Source organism: Pollicipes pollicipes, unplaced genomic scaffold, assembly GCF_011947565.3.
Source record: "Pollicipes pollicipes isolate AB1234 unplaced genomic scaffold, Ppol_2.1 Scaffold_713;HRSCAF=820_pilon_pilon_pilon, whole genome shotgun sequence".
NCBI lineage: Eukaryota > Metazoa > Arthropoda > Thecostraca > Pollicipedomorpha > Pollicipedidae > Pollicipes > Pollicipes pollicipes.
This window is the reverse complement of record NW_023597010.1, coordinates 87,158-104,500: the sequence shown is the minus strand read 5'-3', so window position 1 is coordinate 104,500 and position 17,343 is coordinate 87,158. Positions and strand designations below refer to the sequence as shown.

The 17,343-nt window shown below is 48.7% G+C and overlaps 1 protein-coding gene across 2 annotated transcripts; it reads right to left on the bottom strand.

Annotated features, from left to right (window-relative positions):
* Positions 1-10,450: 10,450 nt before the first annotated feature.
* LOC119108980 (androgen-induced gene 1 protein) lies at positions 10,451-17,025 on the bottom strand. Of its 2 annotated transcripts, XM_037232527.1 has the most exons (6): positions 16,957-17,025; positions 15,273-15,456; positions 14,916-15,053; positions 14,398-14,615; positions 13,845-13,996; positions 10,451-12,642 (listed from the first exon to the last, which is right to left on the bottom strand). In XM_037232527.1, exons 2-6 carry the CDS (start codon positions 15,447-15,449, stop codon positions 12,587-12,589), a joined length of 741 nt encoding a protein of 246 aa, XP_037088422.1. In that variant the 5' UTR covers positions 15,450-15,456; positions 16,957-17,025; the 3' UTR covers positions 10,451-12,586. The 2 variants fall into 2 exon arrangements, with proteins under 2 accessions (XP_037088422.1, XP_037088423.1); XM_037232528.1 differs by lacking the exon at positions 13,845-13,996.
* Positions 17,026-17,343: the final 318 nt, after the last annotated feature.

Here is a 17,343-nt window from a genome sequence, read left to right as displayed (position 1 = left end):
CCTGGCTGAAAGCAAGACTGGGTAGGTGTTTTCATCAAAATCTGTGGATTTTGTGGAAATGCTGGAAAGTAATTTACATCAGGTGGTATTAATTTAAGAAAGATTTGACCAGTACATATATGCTTCTAACAAAATGTATTGAAAGCTGTAAAGTAACAGCTGGGAATGATTAAGTTTTTTTCAAAGTCTAGCATTGACAAGGAGATATCTTGTGAGCGAGGTACACAATTGTAACAAAACAAGTGGCCAAAAACAGGTATTTATCAATTTTAAAAACTTTGGGAAAACAGCAGCTGTGTTTGAAAAGCAAATTTGGATCTGGTGAGGCAAGGAAGGATGTTACTGGAGATCTTAGCTTCATCAACATGCATTTTAGGACCCACTAAGGTTAGAATGCAAACAATAAACATGATTGTTGTTCACAACTGTTCACATACTCTTTGCATGTATGTAAACTTATTTAAAAGCAGTGTTTAGATCATAATTCTATATATATATATATATATATATATATATATATATATATATATATATCTATCTATCTATCTATCTATCTATCTATCTATCTATCTATCTATATCTATATCTATATCTATATCTATATCTATATCTATATCTATATCTATATCTATATCTATATATATATATATATATATATATATATATATATATATATATATATATATATCTATCTATCTATCTATCTATCTATCTATCTATCTATCTATCTATCTATATCTATATCTATATCTATATCTATGTCTATGTCTATATCTATATCTATATCTATATCTATATCTATCTATATATATATATATATATATATATATATATATATATATATATATATATATATATGTAAGAAAGCTGTAGGTGTGGCTGACTGACAAGGACCATGCTGAGAAGTTGGCCATCACAGAGGTCTTCCCGGACTGCGACCAGTTTCTATGCAGCTTCCATATGCTAGCAAACATGCTGGCTTTTTCAGTTTTTTTTCATAACCTATCAAGGTTGCAAATTGGATTGACTCTCCTCATTGCCCTTGTTTGTCTAATATTATTACTTAACGGCTTGATCATCCTCCGCAGTGGCAAAAAAGCTGAATGTGTGCTGAGTGATCCCTGCATTATACATCAGTGGCTGAGCCAAACTAGGCTTTAAACATTTTATGTGGTATACAGCCTTGATAACTTTTTCATATAGCACTAATGGTCTGGCTCTTGTCTCTGGCCCTGATAGTCTAATGTAGTACTCCTGCAATCTGGCGCCCTGGCCCCTGATGTTCTAGGTCAGAAGGCCCAATGTTGTGTTATGGTGAGCCCTTTGCTGGCTTGGCAGGCTGTGTTACAAGCCAGGAAGCCCTGTACTGGATTAAGAGGCACTCTCTATTCAAGAGGCCCCTTTGATGCATCAGATAGCAGCAGTTCAAGGTCAGGGCTTCCCGACCTGATATTACTGCCCTTGAGAGTCTGGCGAGGTACTCCTACCTCCTGGTACTCTGGCCCCTGGTGGCCAGACCTGACACTCCTGCCCCCCATGGTCTGACCTGGTACTACTTCCTCCTGGTGGCCTTACCCGGTACCACAACTTGGTGGTGTGAATTGGTACCAGTGCTCCTGGTAGCATAATACTGCTGTCTCATGGTGATCTGACATGGTACTTGTGCCACATGGTAGAAGGACTTGATACCTCTGCCCCTGATGGTCTTATCTGGTACCCTTGTGCTTAGTGGTTGGGCCTGGTATTCCTGCCACCTGATAGGGTACCCCCACTATTGATGGTCTGACCTGGCACTGCTGCTGCCAGCTGGTCTGACCTGGTACCCATGCCCCCTGCTTGTTTGGCATGGTGCCTTGTGCCTGATGGTCTGACCTGGTGCTACTGATGATCAGACCATCAGTGTGTGGGGTCACCAGATCAGACTACTGGAGTTAGAATTACCAGGTCAGGCCACCAGGAGGTGGGTACCAGATCTACCCCTGATGATCTGACCTGGTACCCTGATGATTTGACCTGGTACCATGATGATTTGACTTGGTACCCCTGATGATCTGACCTCTTACCCCTGATGATCTGATCTGGTACCCCTGATGATCTGACCTGGCATCCCTGATGATCTGACCTGGCACCCCTGATGGTCTGACCTGTGACTCCTGATGATCTGACCTGTGACTCCTGATGAACTGACCTGTGACTCCTCATGATCTGACCTGTGACTCCTCATGATCTGACCTGGAATCCCTGCTGGTCTGACCTAATATTCCTGCCTCCTTGTGGTTCTTGGTATGCCAGCTGGCAAACTAGCTGGTTGTGCCTTGTGCATAATGTCTGTGGACATTACTGGGCAGTGCACTTAGCTAACATACTTCGCTATGTTTCAGACGTATAGCATCTCAACAAAAGATAGAAGATGCCTGTGTTGAGGAAAGGTGACTGTTTTCATTCCTTTGATGAGCTAGATGCCCATATCCGTGAATTGGAGGCCGAGACGAATGTGAAGTTTTTCAAGTCGAGCTCTGTCACTCTTGGTAAATTTCTTCAGACAAATCCTGGGCACTTCATTTCAAAGTTGGTCGCTGACCGTGCTGACAAGGAGGCGCTTTTGCAGCAGAAAAAGTACCGTCTCGTTAAATTTTCATGCACTCATGGTGGGCGCCAGTACGAAAGCAAAGCTGGTGATCGTCGTGTCCGAAACACGAGAACCAAAAAAGTCGGCTGTCCCGTAAGCGTCCTAGTGTTTCTGGAAAAGTCATTGCGTTTAGAGATTAGGGACATCTCACTGGAGCATTCCCACCCGGTGTCGAAGGCAAGCTTTCTGCTGCAGCCAGAAAATCGTCGCCTGCCTGCGTCCTAAAGGCAGCGTCACCACAGTCGTGGGATCAGCAAAGAAATAAGGTAAGCTTGCTTGTTGTGAATTGATGCGACCTTTCATTGACAATTGTTAGTAAAACCACGTATCGAACAGTAATGAGTCGGGAAATATGACCGGCTCATATGCGGTGCGTTTCCGGTCATGACTAACTTGTATCGATCAATAACATATGGTACGGCGTAAAACTAGGTCATAATGTTTCTGCTCAGTGCGTACCATGTCTTGATGTAAGTTTTTCTTAACGTGTTCCTTTTTTTTCTTCAGAGTACTGAACAGCAACGGTGGATGGTGGGAGCGCTGGATTACACCGTCCACGTACTCGGATTTAAACCCGCCATCATCATGCACCGCGTGGTCACAGTGTTCCACGAATTTGACTTAACTTCGTTCATCGGAAACGCCTTGACTTCCCGGATACCTGTAGAGCTCTTAGGCTTCTTCTATTGTAGAGAACAGGCTCGATATCTACATTCGTTTGCATGTCATGATGTGAATAGCTAGTTTGCCAAGATACATCTTCATGTACATATATGAGTATTGCAAGCCCATCCAGAGACTCTGAAAGGCTGAAAGCGTTTCCGACTATCTGTGTTGATTGTTTCCAAACTGGATAAGCTTTGTTAAATAGCACCGCTCACCAAGCAATGGTTGCTTACGTCCAACCTCCTGCGTCCCTGGATGTCCTTGCACTATCTCCTCACTAGTCGAGATGAACGCTGAGCGAGCTTAGATCTGTCGTGTACCTGAACTAAGTAGCTGAAGTGAACTAAGTAGCCTCGTCAAATGTCTGATGCGTTCTTCGTCGACAGTTCCACATATGCGAGAACTGACTGGGTAATTATATACTTGCCCCATGCGAGGAAGACGCATACAAATGTATGTACACTTTTGTTTTGTGCTAGTTTAACCAGTGACCGCTAAGGAGAATGTGTTTTAAAAAATACCAACATGAGAGCATTGCTATGGCTACTTATTCAATGTGTCGGGCCGCTGTTATATAATTGCTTAGTGCGTTCAACAATTCTCAGCCATGGTTGTTATTGATGTTTTTTTGACACTGGTTGTGCTCGCACGCTTTGAATCTAGTCAAGAAGAACGTTGATGATTGTGCGTAGTGGTGGGTTTCCATGCATCTCAGCACTCAGGGTGTGCCTTTGTTAGTGTACGGGATTTGTTGGCATGTGAGAAAGTTTTCCTGACATAACGCGGCATGTCTGGCCGCTCCAATGCGGTAAAATACCTGCGCTGTTGTGACATGGTTGCTACTTCTCATTGCATGCATCTGTGATAAGCTCGTACGGCTGCGTGCCCAGAACTGCATTTCGCGTACCTTCCAAGGCTGTGGTTATCCCAGAGAGGTCATTGACCTCAATACTTTAATACATTTAAAGCTGACCAACTCTGCTGAAGTGATTATAGCGCGTTGTGAAAATGTCACGTATCCACAAATACGCCTGAGGAAATCTATCAAATGTCTTGTGAGTTTCTTCCGTATGCGCAAGACCACTGGCAGCTCTAATGACACCTCTCATTGCGAATGCGTGGCTGGGTCATGTTCACGCTAATTTCAATCACAAATTATTCAGACAGCTGGGTTGTTTGACTCGGTGCGATTGCAACAGTAGTATCGGTGCAATATTTTTAAAAAAAACGGCGCGACCAGATTCGCACGATATCAATCGTCCCTTCGTTCTAACAACTTGGCCAACAATAAATTATGTATCAAAATTTAAGCCGTCAGAATATATCGCGAAGCGGTAAACAAGCAATGATTACACAACAGGGCAGTCTACATCGCTCAGACTGACGCAAAACACATTGTAGGTGTAAGAGATGGTGGTGGTCGGCGGCAGCGGGATGAGGCCGCGTAAATACGAAAAGACCTGCGTGCTGTCGATAGGTGAGGGCTGGCAGACCCAGGGCGCCCATCGCTGCCGCGCGGGTGACACGCTGGCGTAAAGCTGTGCGTGTGGTGAACAGGGATCGAATCTCCAAAGGAACCCACGAGTCATTAAGGGCCCTGAACACAGCGATGCTGCCACGGGGAATGACTAGGTCACCGCGCCAGCCAAGCGCCTGAACGGTCGCCGCCATTGGATCTTGCTGAGGAGCATCGGTGACGATCCTGGCCCCACGGTTAATCACCCCTTGCACTCTATTTAGGTGATGCGCTGCAGCCACACCCCAGACCGAGAGGCAGTACAGAAGATGAGAACATGGGACTGGATGATGGATTTACGAACCTCGGGTGACGAATCTGTTGATTGTGGTTTGTGGTGGAATTTGTTCATTGTGATTCGTCACAAACAGCCAATATGGTTGGTTGTGGCGGATTTTATGCAAGCGGAAAAGGATGGGGCTGCGCATTTTAACGTAGGATGTGAGCATCTCCCAAGAAAAGGTACCTGCAATAGGACCCCCAGCACCTTCATGGGCGACGAAGGGCTCAATTGGTGTCACGCACTGCCCAGGTGAAAATATAAGGTTTCCTTTCAGGATTGTGGAGTGCCGGGAAGAATAGCTCTTTTGGTCGGCTTCATTTTAAGAGAGTTAAATGTGAAGAAGGAATTAACTACTTGAATGGTTTCCTCCTGTCGTGATTTCAAAACGAATGGTTGGTCTGGATGTGTAGAGTCCAGCAGTTGGGTGTGGTCGGCACAGGATACTAGATATTCGTGAAGGAGGTAAGATGGAGATTCATTCGTAAAAATACTGAAGAGGATAGGGTCAACCAAGGATCGCTGAGGGACACCGTAAATCGACAGAAGAGAAAGATTCCGCTTCTCACCATTCACCTTCGACCAGCAAGGTAACTCCCAAACCCATTCGGATCAATACAATATCACTGCAGCTTTGTCGGATCTACGCCATGGTTAATACATTAAAGGCACGGCTGAAGTTTACGAAGGTGACGGCCACGACGTGCTTAACCCCAATCCGAGTACAGCTCACTCAGCGGCATCGTCCAGGGCGTTTTCGGTTGAGTGACCGAGGATCATGGGTACCGAGGTTGGACGACAGCTGCATGCACACAACTTTATCGTGTGTCTTTTACAAGGCAGGCAAAGCTGATGTGCCAACGAAAATGCTAGCGATTTCTCGGAAGACATATTTGTGAAGAGCAGAAGGTAGAAGATAGAAGAGCGAAGAGAATATTTATCGCATTTTATTATTGGCAGTACCCTCATTAGGTACCGCCAATGACTGTCTTTAACAGTGAGGTTCTTTCGACACAGACGTCTGCAAGTGACCTAAACCTAAAATGCGTTTCCCATAACGTTACGCAGAAGTGAAGTTCTTGGTTTTAAGTTAGCACCAAGTTGAACGACTTCGAATTTACAGACGAAAGACTCATCTGGATGTCAAACACACTCATATTGGTACCGCGTGTGAATCAGTTGAGTAGCTTCAGTTGGGTTACTTCACAGTACTAGGTTCAGTTAAGGTACCGAATTGCATTCAGAATGTAGGTTGCATAGGCATGAACGTACGTACGGCCCAAGTTTGGATTTGCCGATTTCGGTTCCAATTTGTTTTTGATTTTTGAGTGAGGGCTTAACGAAGTCTTCCATACATTTCTCCAGTTTACTTACCGCGCTATTCAACGTTCCATCATTGCGATTTTCCCGCCCAGGGGAGCGCTACTTAAATTAAGCCTGTTTTTCCAAAGATGACTTCAAGTAGTCCCATTCGAAAATATAATGGCTAGGGTCGGGCATTTCTTGCCATTGCCCCTTGAATGCTCGGTACTATTACAGATGTTAATTACAAGACCCTAGGTTCACCGGAAGTGACCTAACTAGACCTCTGAAATCGAGGATACACTTGCCACATAGAAACTCTGGGCGAAGATGCATTACTGCATGAGGAGATGTAATCACATCATTGGATTAGGCTTCTAAGACTTGAAGTGCGTATCCTAAACATTGTTGCATAAGTTGCATCACTAATAAATTCTGACAGAACGTTTAACATCCCTAGGCGAACATGGGTCAGCCAAGGTGAAAGCATTGCTGACCCCATTTCCATCTACACTCAACGTGCACGGGGTCATGAATATCTCTGCAGAGCTCAGAACAAAAGCTTGGCAAAGCTCTAAGGTCTATCCCTTTGGATAGAACCAGCTTAACAATTTAAAAGGAATAACACCGATGCGTTATTTTGTATGTCATCTAACATCACCTCCCTTCTGTTAATTATTGCCTGCAACAAAATACAGACAGCAAATTGCTTTCCAGTACCTTTCATGGCTTCTTGCCCCAGTGCAGAAAGTTAGAAATGCATAAAACACGCACGAAATCATGTCGGTGGAAATGCATCGGCCAAGGCTGACGAATTTGTGTGTATGAGAGGGGGGGGGGGGGGCGTTTCACCATCAAGGAGCCCCTTTAGGAGCCCTCCGCACCCCTCACCCGTTACCAAGACTGGATACAAGCCGCACACTGCAAAGCACCGTGTGGCAAGCATGCGATGCTGCATGGCGTGCCTTGTAAGCAATATGACAAGTTCAGCATCTACTTTTCCTGGTACATACACATGTACACGCGCAAACGCACGCATACTATACTGTATATGTACATATATATATATATATATATATATATATATATATATATTCGCTTCTCTGGACGGTATGTTCTCAATAAAGTACGCCGATGTGTAGCTTCAGTGATGAAAAAATGAGCTATGCATGGGCAAATGCATATTTTCAGCTTTTGTACGCGTGCTTGATTGCTGAAATCACACCTTTCCCTTATTCGGTAAGTCATAGATCAGTTCGCCAGTTCGCTGCGTTGAATACGCTCTGTCGCCTGCCAAGATCACATCGCGATGTAATTCACAGGTGTGTGTGTCCATCATGAGTGCATCTACACAGAACACCTCTGCTTAAATCCACTCGCGAGTGGAGTTACGCAGAATGGCGCTTCTGCGTATATCACGCCATGAGTGAATCTACACAGAACACCTTCTCTGCTTAAATCCACTCGCGAGTGGAATTACACAGAATGACGCTTCTGTGTATATCACGTCATGAGTGGATCTACACAGAACACCTTCTCTGCTTAAATCCACTCGCGAGTGGAATTACACAGAATGGCGCTTCTGTGTACATCACGTCATGAGTGCATCTACACAGAACACCTTCTCTGCTTAAATCCACTCCGGAGTGTATATACACAGAACGGCGCTCCTGTGTAAATCCACTCAGATCTGAGTCGATTTACTCCTGAAGCCACACTTGTGTAAATCTACTCACAAGTGGATTTACACAACAGTGCGTTTATGTGTAGATCAACTCAGATCTGAGTCGATTTACACAGGGGTGGCATCCTGTGTAAATCCACTTCGCAGTGGATTTAAGCAGAGGAGCTGTTCTGTGTAGATGCACTCCTGAGTTGATTTACACGCGTCCTAAAATGAAACGCGGCCCGTGTGCCACATCTATGTACCAGATCACTTCCGCTGGCGTACGTTTGTGGTAAATTTTAAAATACCACAGGTGGAGAAAACCTGCGAAGCTACCAAACTACGGAAGTTCTTTTTTACAGCACTCTATCGCAATTACTGCTGTAAATGCAAGATTGCCAAGCAGACTAAATATTTCAAATTCAGAAGTGGCATGCGTGAACGGGCAGGTGCTGCCGATATAATAGCAAAAAGCACTAAGACTAGAACGAGTTGGAGAGCCGCAAAACAAAAAAGCTAAGTTTGCTATACGTCAGAATTCTTATCAGAATCAGGGTTTTCAGGATTGATGAATTGCGAATGGTGCAATTTCCAAGCTGAATTTTCGAATCGTCTTGGTCATTTTCTGTGCACTTTGCAACAGCTGGTGCCAAAATCCATAATACCGCCACACGGCATGCACCAATTTTTTTAAACTCGTGGCACTCACCTGTTCAGATGAGGGGCTGATAAAACTGATGTAACTCTCTTCACTCTCCATAATCCATGCTGATCTAACAGTGACGCTTTGTCTATATCCGCAGTCGCTGAACATTCTTAATCTGTGCTGAATGTCGTAACCCGTGCATAGGTCCAATATTACGCAGGGAAACTGGCTGTTATTTTGCGATGCAGCCTTGTCGTTATTCATAACGAGTACTCAATCGTTGACTCCCCGCATCGAAGTTCCCCGCATAACGCCGCGATCGAAGCCACATCAGAACAGGGATGCCTCACGACCATAAGTCACATATGTACATATACATATATATATATATATATATATATATATATATATATAGTGTGTGTGTGCGTGTATGTGTGTGTGTGTGTGTGTGTGTGTGTGTGCGTGCGTGCGTGCGTGCGTGCGTGCGTGCGTGCGTGCGTGCGTGCGTGCGTGCGTGCGTGTGTGTGTGTGTGTGTGTGTGTGTGTGTGTGTATGGATACCTCGTAGATGGACTAGTTGGTTCGAGCGCCTGTCTCATTACTCGGCCAACCGTGGCAGGGTACAATCGAGTCGCTTTAGGCGCCCGCTTATTGTCCCTAACTGAGAAAGCCTGCGGCCACATTCGGCGACAGGGCTGAAGGTCAGGGTCAGTCACTGAAGGTCACGTGACGTCAGAGGTCAGGTCCGACCATACCGAAAATTGCCGTGCGAAGCTTTTGCAGCAAAATTATGCCTTGTCCTGGAATTCCACGATCGGATGGCGAGGTCAGGGCACACGCAACGCAACGCAACGCAACGCAACGTGGACGCTATTCCCAGATATCCATTAAGTCAAACGGTTTGGACTAAATCCCTTCGAAAACATCCGTGACATCCGCACATTCTTTTAGAGTCAACAAGGTTAATATCGGGTCAGCGGCCTGATTTCATCTTGTGTAGGCGCTAATAAACAACCCCACCCCACAAACCGTCCATTTTTAAAGGTCTGGACTGGGCCGAAAACAATGGTCACATTTTCTCACTGGTGGACTGAGTGAAAAGCAGAACACCGAACGATCATATACACACATACACTCACATTTCGTCGGTTCACACACGCAGCACCGTCCCAGAACGCCTTTAGAAGTTCAAACGCGGTCTACAAGGTCAGTTTTTCGTCGCTGACAAGCGAGGAGAGACGCGCTAACACGCGCCCAGACGCACATAATGAAACGCATTGCCACCTGCTGCGGGCGACGAACCGTCCCCGTGGCCGGAGACAGATATTACACAAATTATAACACACAACGGTTGACTGCTTTTAGGTGTATAACGCTCTTACGCGCCTTGGCACGACCTCCGGAACGCATGGAACTCCATGACTGCACGATAAAGGCTTGGCTGACGGATATCCATGACAGAAAGCTGTACGCCCAGCTCCGGCTCCTGCTTGGCGTCAGGCGTCTAGTCGAATGTCAGGGCCGTGCAAGCATCACAAGCAACTATTCAGAAGCAATGTTTGGTGACCAGTCCTTGCAACGGTAGCCAGAGAATGTAACGTATATAGCGAGCAAGCCCACACATTGAAAGAAACGTTCGCAGCATTTTCGCAGCCTGTTCAATGCGTTGCTCTTGGTCGGAGAATGCAGCCCCTTATTTCAATGGCACCCAAGCCGAAGGCATGTAGTCATAATGAACACTTCTCCTCCCCTATTCACTCATTTATTGTCCCAGTCACCAATTCACCAAGGCCCGGTCGATACGCACTGTTCCAAATGAGCTAGTTGAGTCTGCGTGACCATCAGATCTTGCGAGTTAACCTCCGCTAAATGCATGGAAACCTCCAGGAAACAACGTGCAAGTTAATCTAAAATATCTAAAACATTAAATAAAAGCAGACAAGAACACTGCACCTAAACTCTGCAACAGTACTTCAACAATCAACACGTTATACTGGGGAAAATACTACAACAAACCCACTATGCCTGCTGACACAACGCTAAATTCAAAGGCGTCTGCGCGTGGTTGTAATCCAATGACAATCACAACCCCAGTCCAAACTACCCTGTCCATGACAACCAAAGCGAGAGACAATCACGTCCAGTCCAACTGTTTCGCGCAGACCAGCTTGTGTGAAGTACAGACCTGTTGGTTGGACGGACGCTACCTAGATATGCTAGTTGGACGGATCCGGAGGTGACCTCTAGGCACAATAAACAGCCCAGGAGAGGTGGAGGTCCATCGCCGAGCCGTTTCCGCTGGGGTGCTCTGGAACTTGACGCCGCGTGCGCCGGAGCGAAGCGCGGGTAACACGACAGCGGCCTCCTGCCCGGGACCGTGACCCTGAGCCGACCTGGAGTCATCTGCTCGCGACTCGGGCGACGACGGTGTTGCGCGCGGAGCACAAACACGGCGCGATCGACAGGCGCCCTCCCTGCGCCGGCCGCACCGGCGTCAACACGACTGTTTGCGTAACGGCGTCGCACACCTGAGACAGCTCAACAGCATGGGTATGCATCAGGAAAACGTAACGGCTCATTATGGCAGTTTGTAAGAGCATGGGCAACGGGCGGATAGACACTGGCGGCGCCACGGAACTGCACATCAAACGAGAACAGCCTGGGGCGATGCTACGCCCTCTGGCGACGCTAGGACGGTACACCGCGCCTCCACAAAGGCAATATCTGCATTGGTGACGATAGCAGGGGTCAACGCCCGCGCGCCAGACTTCAGCAGCGGTACCCAATCCACATAATGCAAGACCCCTACACCGCCGCGATTACTACGGATATACGCCTGGTACTGACGTGCCCTTTCCAGCTAGACAAGTCAAATCAGTAGAATCGTATCCTCGGCAACAAGTCGGCAACGACAAACCCTGCATTAGAGACAAGCGACCAACGTCCGTGGTAAGGCATACTTAACGCAATGTAAAACCCCTGCATCGGTGTAATGACCGTGTACGTTGCAGCTAGATAACCTATCAGTAAAATCGTAAACTGGGTAACAACCAGCAGGAGACAAGACCTGCGTTACAATCGACCAACGTCTCATAGCAACCCATAATTCATACAACAAAGTGAGCCTCCTGCGCCGTGGTAATAACATACACTGCAGATATGTAGGCCATATCAGAAAAATAATAATCTCTGTAACAACCAGCACCAGGGACATAGTTTCACAACATATTAGGAGGGAGGGGCCGAACAATGAAAAATGATCCAACCCATCCCCAAAATATGCCAACAAACAGGTTTCTCCCCGGATTTAGCCCATTTTCTTTCCAAAGCTGGGAGGGGGGCTAGAGCCCACGTTGGGGGAGGGGGTTCAGCCCCCAACTGAAAAGGAAGCCACGTCCCCTAACCACCAGGATACAACACCTGTGTTAGATACAAGCAACCAACGTCCCGCACACGGACATAATCCATACCATGTAAAATCCCTGCATCGTTGAAATGAACGGGTACTTTGCAGCAAGATCAGCAAAATCCGAGGATTCGCAACCTCGCAGTGGAAGTGGACGAGCTGAAGAGCGCGATGGCTATGAATGACGAGTTAATATGTAAAATGTGGCTGGAAGCGCACGGGCGTAAAAATCGTTATGCGTCAGAACTATCGGTCACACTTAAAACTGAGATATCTGAACGATTTGAAGGCGGAATGCCTCCAGAAACTGGCGGCTTCTGGAGAGACAAGGCATCGGTTGGAAATGCGCCGGACTATCTGGGATGGACCGGCCTGGGAAGCTCATTTACGGTAGGAGTGTGATTTAACGCGGGGCTTGGAGGGCCCCATCAGCACTACGGCCGTGACGGCGTACACATCATCGGCGGGGGGACCCCTTAGCGACGCTTCTTCCCACCGCCTTCCTTCGCCGCGGCAGCAGCCTTCTCCTTGCCTGAAACGACAAAGGAGTTTCTTTACCGATAGACAGCGTGCAGTTGTTTGAAGGGCGAAGCGCCAATAAAGTCAGATCCGCACGGTGTCTGCACTTCACGGATCTACAGATCGTCTAAGCTGTTAATAGATTTGCTGTCGTTTCTAAGCGACGCACAGACCTCCCGAATTCTATATGACTTCACGCTGCACTTCCCGACGAAGAAATGCAGACTAAAACCAGCTGTCACCGTGTTTTTCCAACGCGGCCCATTAGCGCAATAAAACATCAACAATTCAACGAGCCTGGCTACAGTCGGCATGCGTCTGAATGGACCGGGGTGCAAGCCACTTAGGCAAAACACTGTATATGACGCTGTAGAAGACTAAACGGTATCGCAAAACTCCACAAAACACGTGCGGTATGTCAGTCAAATTCAGCCCAGTTCCCGCGCGTCACCAATGCGCTTTCTCTCGATTATGGCAACATCTCTGAACGACATGCACCGCCGATCCCCCTCGACGTCATGCTCGCTGCAGGCTCGACCCCGCCGGGTCGCGGGGCAGAGCCCGACCCCGCCGGACCGCGGGGCAGAGCCCGACCCCGCCGGATCGCGGGGCAGAGCCCAAACCCCGCCGGGCCGCGGGGCAGAGCCCAGACCCCGCCGGGCCGCGGGGCAGAGCCCAAACCCCGCCGGACCGCGGGACAGAGCCCGACCCCGCCGGCCGCGGGGCAGGGGTAGAGCCCGACCCCGCTCGGCTGCAGGCCTGACCCTGAACCAGTCATCCGCGGCGGCAGGCCACGCGCAGGACTTTGCTCGCCCATCCCGGCGGCCGGGCCAATCACGTAAACACGGTCTGAATGCTGACCACACAGGGCCTGCCGGTGCCTCATTGACAGGGCGTCACCGGTGGTCCCGATCCCTCACTGAATGTCCCAGCGCCCTCGCCGGAGAGGCCCAGGTCGCTGCGAGCGTGCAGAGAGGTGCAGTGGAGGTCCAAAAGGCTCGCCCAACAACTCCCGGGCCTCGATCAACCTGCGCACGTCCCGGGGCCGGCAGCAGGACCGGCCGCCCCTCGGCGTCCGGTCGTGTGAGTCACTGGCTACCCCACAGTCGGTCCAGGGGGTCACAGGCCACCCCATACCGTCCGTCCAGGGAGTCACCCGCCGCCCCACAGCGTCCGTCCAGAGATTCGCCGGCCGCCCCAACCGCGTCGCCTCACCCCAGACAACCGCATCCATCCGCTTGCCGAGCGCGAAGAGACCGAGCGCCACCAGCAGGTTGCCGGCCATGAAGAGGAAGCGCAACGGCCAGCTGAGCACCCTGAGCACGCCGTACACCCAGATCTCGGCTACCAGCGCCAGGTACATGGTCCTACGGCGGGCGGCGGAGTGTGAGCGAGGCCCGGACGGACGGCCGCGGCTCGTTACATGGGGGCCGAGTTCGGACCGGCCGCGAGCGCGGGCGACGCCATATCCGTCAGCGAGCACTGAGGGGAGGCACGGGGATTTGCAGCGAATCGCACCAAATTCAATCACCACTGACGGAAGGAATCAGGCAAAACCACGTGGTAATAAAACAAGTCAGTAGAGCTCCTAGTTAACTCCTGTGAGCCTCTCTCGAACAGCCGATACACCCTCGCGATAGTGTAGAGTGACCAGCCGTGTCCCCAACGCAGCCCAGCTGCAACATAATGGTCACACATCTCATCTAGCATTCCGACACGGTCCGGAGAGGAGGCCCACCAGCAGCCGCGAGAGAACGCCGCCACTGACCAGGCCAGGTAGGTGACGAGGAAGGTGGCCAGCAGCGCCACCGAGACCCAGTTGCTGGCATAGTGGTGGCGCACCGTCAGCACCTCCAGCAGGCCCAATAGCAGTGGCATGGTGTGCACGCCGTGGTTCAGCCACCACGGGTAGAACAGGTCCATCACCTCGGGGAACACCAGGTCGCGGTGGATGGCGTACAGGCCCCAGAACATCAGGCACACCACCTGCCGGGGCGGGGAGGGTGGAGGCTCAGGCAGACTCACTCCCACGGCGGTCGCGCGGCTGCTGAGAATGACACGCACCTCGCGGCCGGCGCGCAGCTGCAGTGCCTCCGTAGCTGCACTGTGCAGCGTGCAGGCACCTGACGCCACTGACCAATGTCACACGAGCTCGGCCTTAGCCACGGCGAAGAAGATGGTCGCTCGCGCGCTCCTCAGCGGCGCGCACCGCCACCTCCGCGCGCACCCTGACGACGCCGCTCTCGTGAGGGGAGGAGCACGTTCCCGGGGGCGTTCGCCACCCACCAAGGCCACGGGCAGCGCCAGCGCCGTGAAGAAGAGGTCGCGCAGCCGCTGCAGCCGCGTGCCGTCACGCCGCACGAACGTGCTGCTGCCGAGCAGGTCGTTCACCGCCGCGATCACGTAGTAGATCAGCTGCACGGTCTGTGTCAGGTACGAAAAACGGGCGGGTTGGACGACTGACAAACTCTGATAAGGTGACACATACATAGATGTGGTAATAGCTTGGAAACCATATATGTGTTTATATATATATATATATATATATATATATATATATATATATATATATATATATATATATATATATATATATGCCATTTAACATGCAAATATGTGCCAGCTGAAACATCAAATACTTACCAGTCCCCACACTGTGAGAAACTTCCACCTGCCACCCCATTGTGGTCTTGAATTGAAGAGTTCTTTAACCAATGGATTGTCTTGGTGGGGACCAGCATTTTCCAGCACATAGTATATATCATAGTAGGTGCATGCTCCAAACACAGCCACACCCACCAGATGTAAAAGCAGAGACATGAACAACCTGGGAACACAGCAGGCAAAAACTTGTGACAGAGAGCATCAGATGAGTTGGTTCATTGCTGCTCCTAGGGGACAACCCTTATGTAGATGAAGTTATCAGGGCACACTTCATCATGGGGGATTTGGCAGTGTTACACCTTGCTGGGTTCTCAGCCTTACCATGCATCTTTGCTAGCATGATGATATTCCCGCTTGGGACATGACTGAGGCAAGGTCATAAAGAATGCTGACATTGTAGATAGCACCTATGTGCTTCCAAACACTTTGGGCACCAGAAGCTAGACTAAGAGAACAAATAGTAAAACAAAGCATGGACTGGAAGCTATCAGGGTCCTTTGAGGACTAACATTTAGTATTGCAGTGCCATGTCTCATTTTCATAACAGGAGGGGTTTATCACGTGCTAATTTGACTCCTTTGAACCTGTTTGACCAGTAAAGGTCACTTTTGTCACTTTTCACAGAAATGCCTATATGACATGGTTTAACAACATATTACAAATGGCTATTTGTAGTTTGCTTAGTTTTCAAGACTGTAGGGGGAGGGGCTCTCAAGTCCCTCAGACCCTCACAGAGCAAAAGTGAACAAAGCTCCTGTATGAAAGAGTCAGAAAGCTTAACATACTGACAAAATGTATAGAAACATTTTTCACTTGTCTTATGTAAGTTGAGAGCAAAGAAGCCAACCTAATTTATTTGCTGATATTGGTTCCAACCAGGTCAAGTGGACACTTAATGTGAAACACATTATCTCTATGAAATCATATCCCCTAGAGCTGCATGCAACATATACCAGTCTTTTCCAAAATTGAAGAAAAAGACCTGGAGAAGCAGATCTGAACAAGAAGAGGACATGAAGACCTGCAACCTAAAGAACAATGAGTAGTCTACCACAATGTGCACATGTTATCTCATTGTCAGCAGAGGTGTAATTTTGAACAGAGAGCAACCAGATCTACCAAATATATGCAGAATAAATTAAACTCCCTGGAGCTGACCCACCTTTCTCCCAAAGTTAAATGGCCTGGAGGCAGAGCCCCTAACTGGTTAGGACACACCTGACCATGTGGGCTAGACATTACCAGACCCAACTGGATTCATTACTGGATTAACTCTGCACCAATGCACCAGTGTGGAAAACACTGGAGTATAGTTTTTAAGTTTGGCGGAGGGGATAATCTGGATCAGAGGAATCTAACTAGACTTTGAAGAATAACCTGATCTAAAACAGACATTTTTAATAATAGAAACACTTGAAACCTCTCATCTGCTAGCAACAGCTAAAGACATATAATCCCATTTCATAAAAAAAAAATTGGGGGACATGTCCCCGACTCAACTCCCCAATCGCTGCACCAGCTACAACCATGCGCTGCAGATCTTGACGGGATTCCGTAACCCGTTGGGGCAAGCCATGAAATTCGGGGTGGCCTTTTCTGATGTAAGGCAGGATTTCTGAAATGGCACATGTCATGTTGTCTCTGGGTAGCCAACGGAGCCTACCTCCCGGCAGGCACTGAACGGGGGCACACACACTACCCGACCAACACACCCGCACCCCGGCGCGTCGAAACACACAGTACCGCCAAAAGGGGCTCCGGCAAGGCCGATAGGAGTAACACCGTCCGGTGATTCTCGCTCCATCCTCGCTAACGTTACCATGACGTCACTGCTGCGAGGACTTCAAGGTGTGACGGGCCCCACGGCGCCGAACGTAAAGCTGAAGGGAAGCCGGCACATCGAAATATTCGTACAGATAATATAAAAAGCCGTTAGTGGATGCTAGAACGTAAAAAACTACCACAAACATGATGATTTGCTTTGCAAACCAATGCGGCAAACCATTTAACTGCAATGGCCAAAAAAGTGAAGGCGTGGCCACGAGAATTG

Bases quoted from the DNA above. Each gene is read 5' to 3' on its own strand.
- LOC119108980 (XM_037232527.1), bottom strand. From the start codon at position 15,449: ATGTCTCTGCTTTTACATCTGGTGGGTGTGGCTGTGTTTGGAGCATGC. The intron at 14,616-14,915 runs GTGGGTGGCGAA...CCGCCCCGGCAG, and splicing joins TGGCGCTGCCCGTGGCCTTG to GTGGTGTGCCTGATGTTCTG. The intron at 13,997-14,397 runs GTCAGTGGCGGC...CGCCCGCCGTAG, and splicing joins CTCGTCACCTACCTGGCCTG to GACCATGTACCTGGCGCTGG.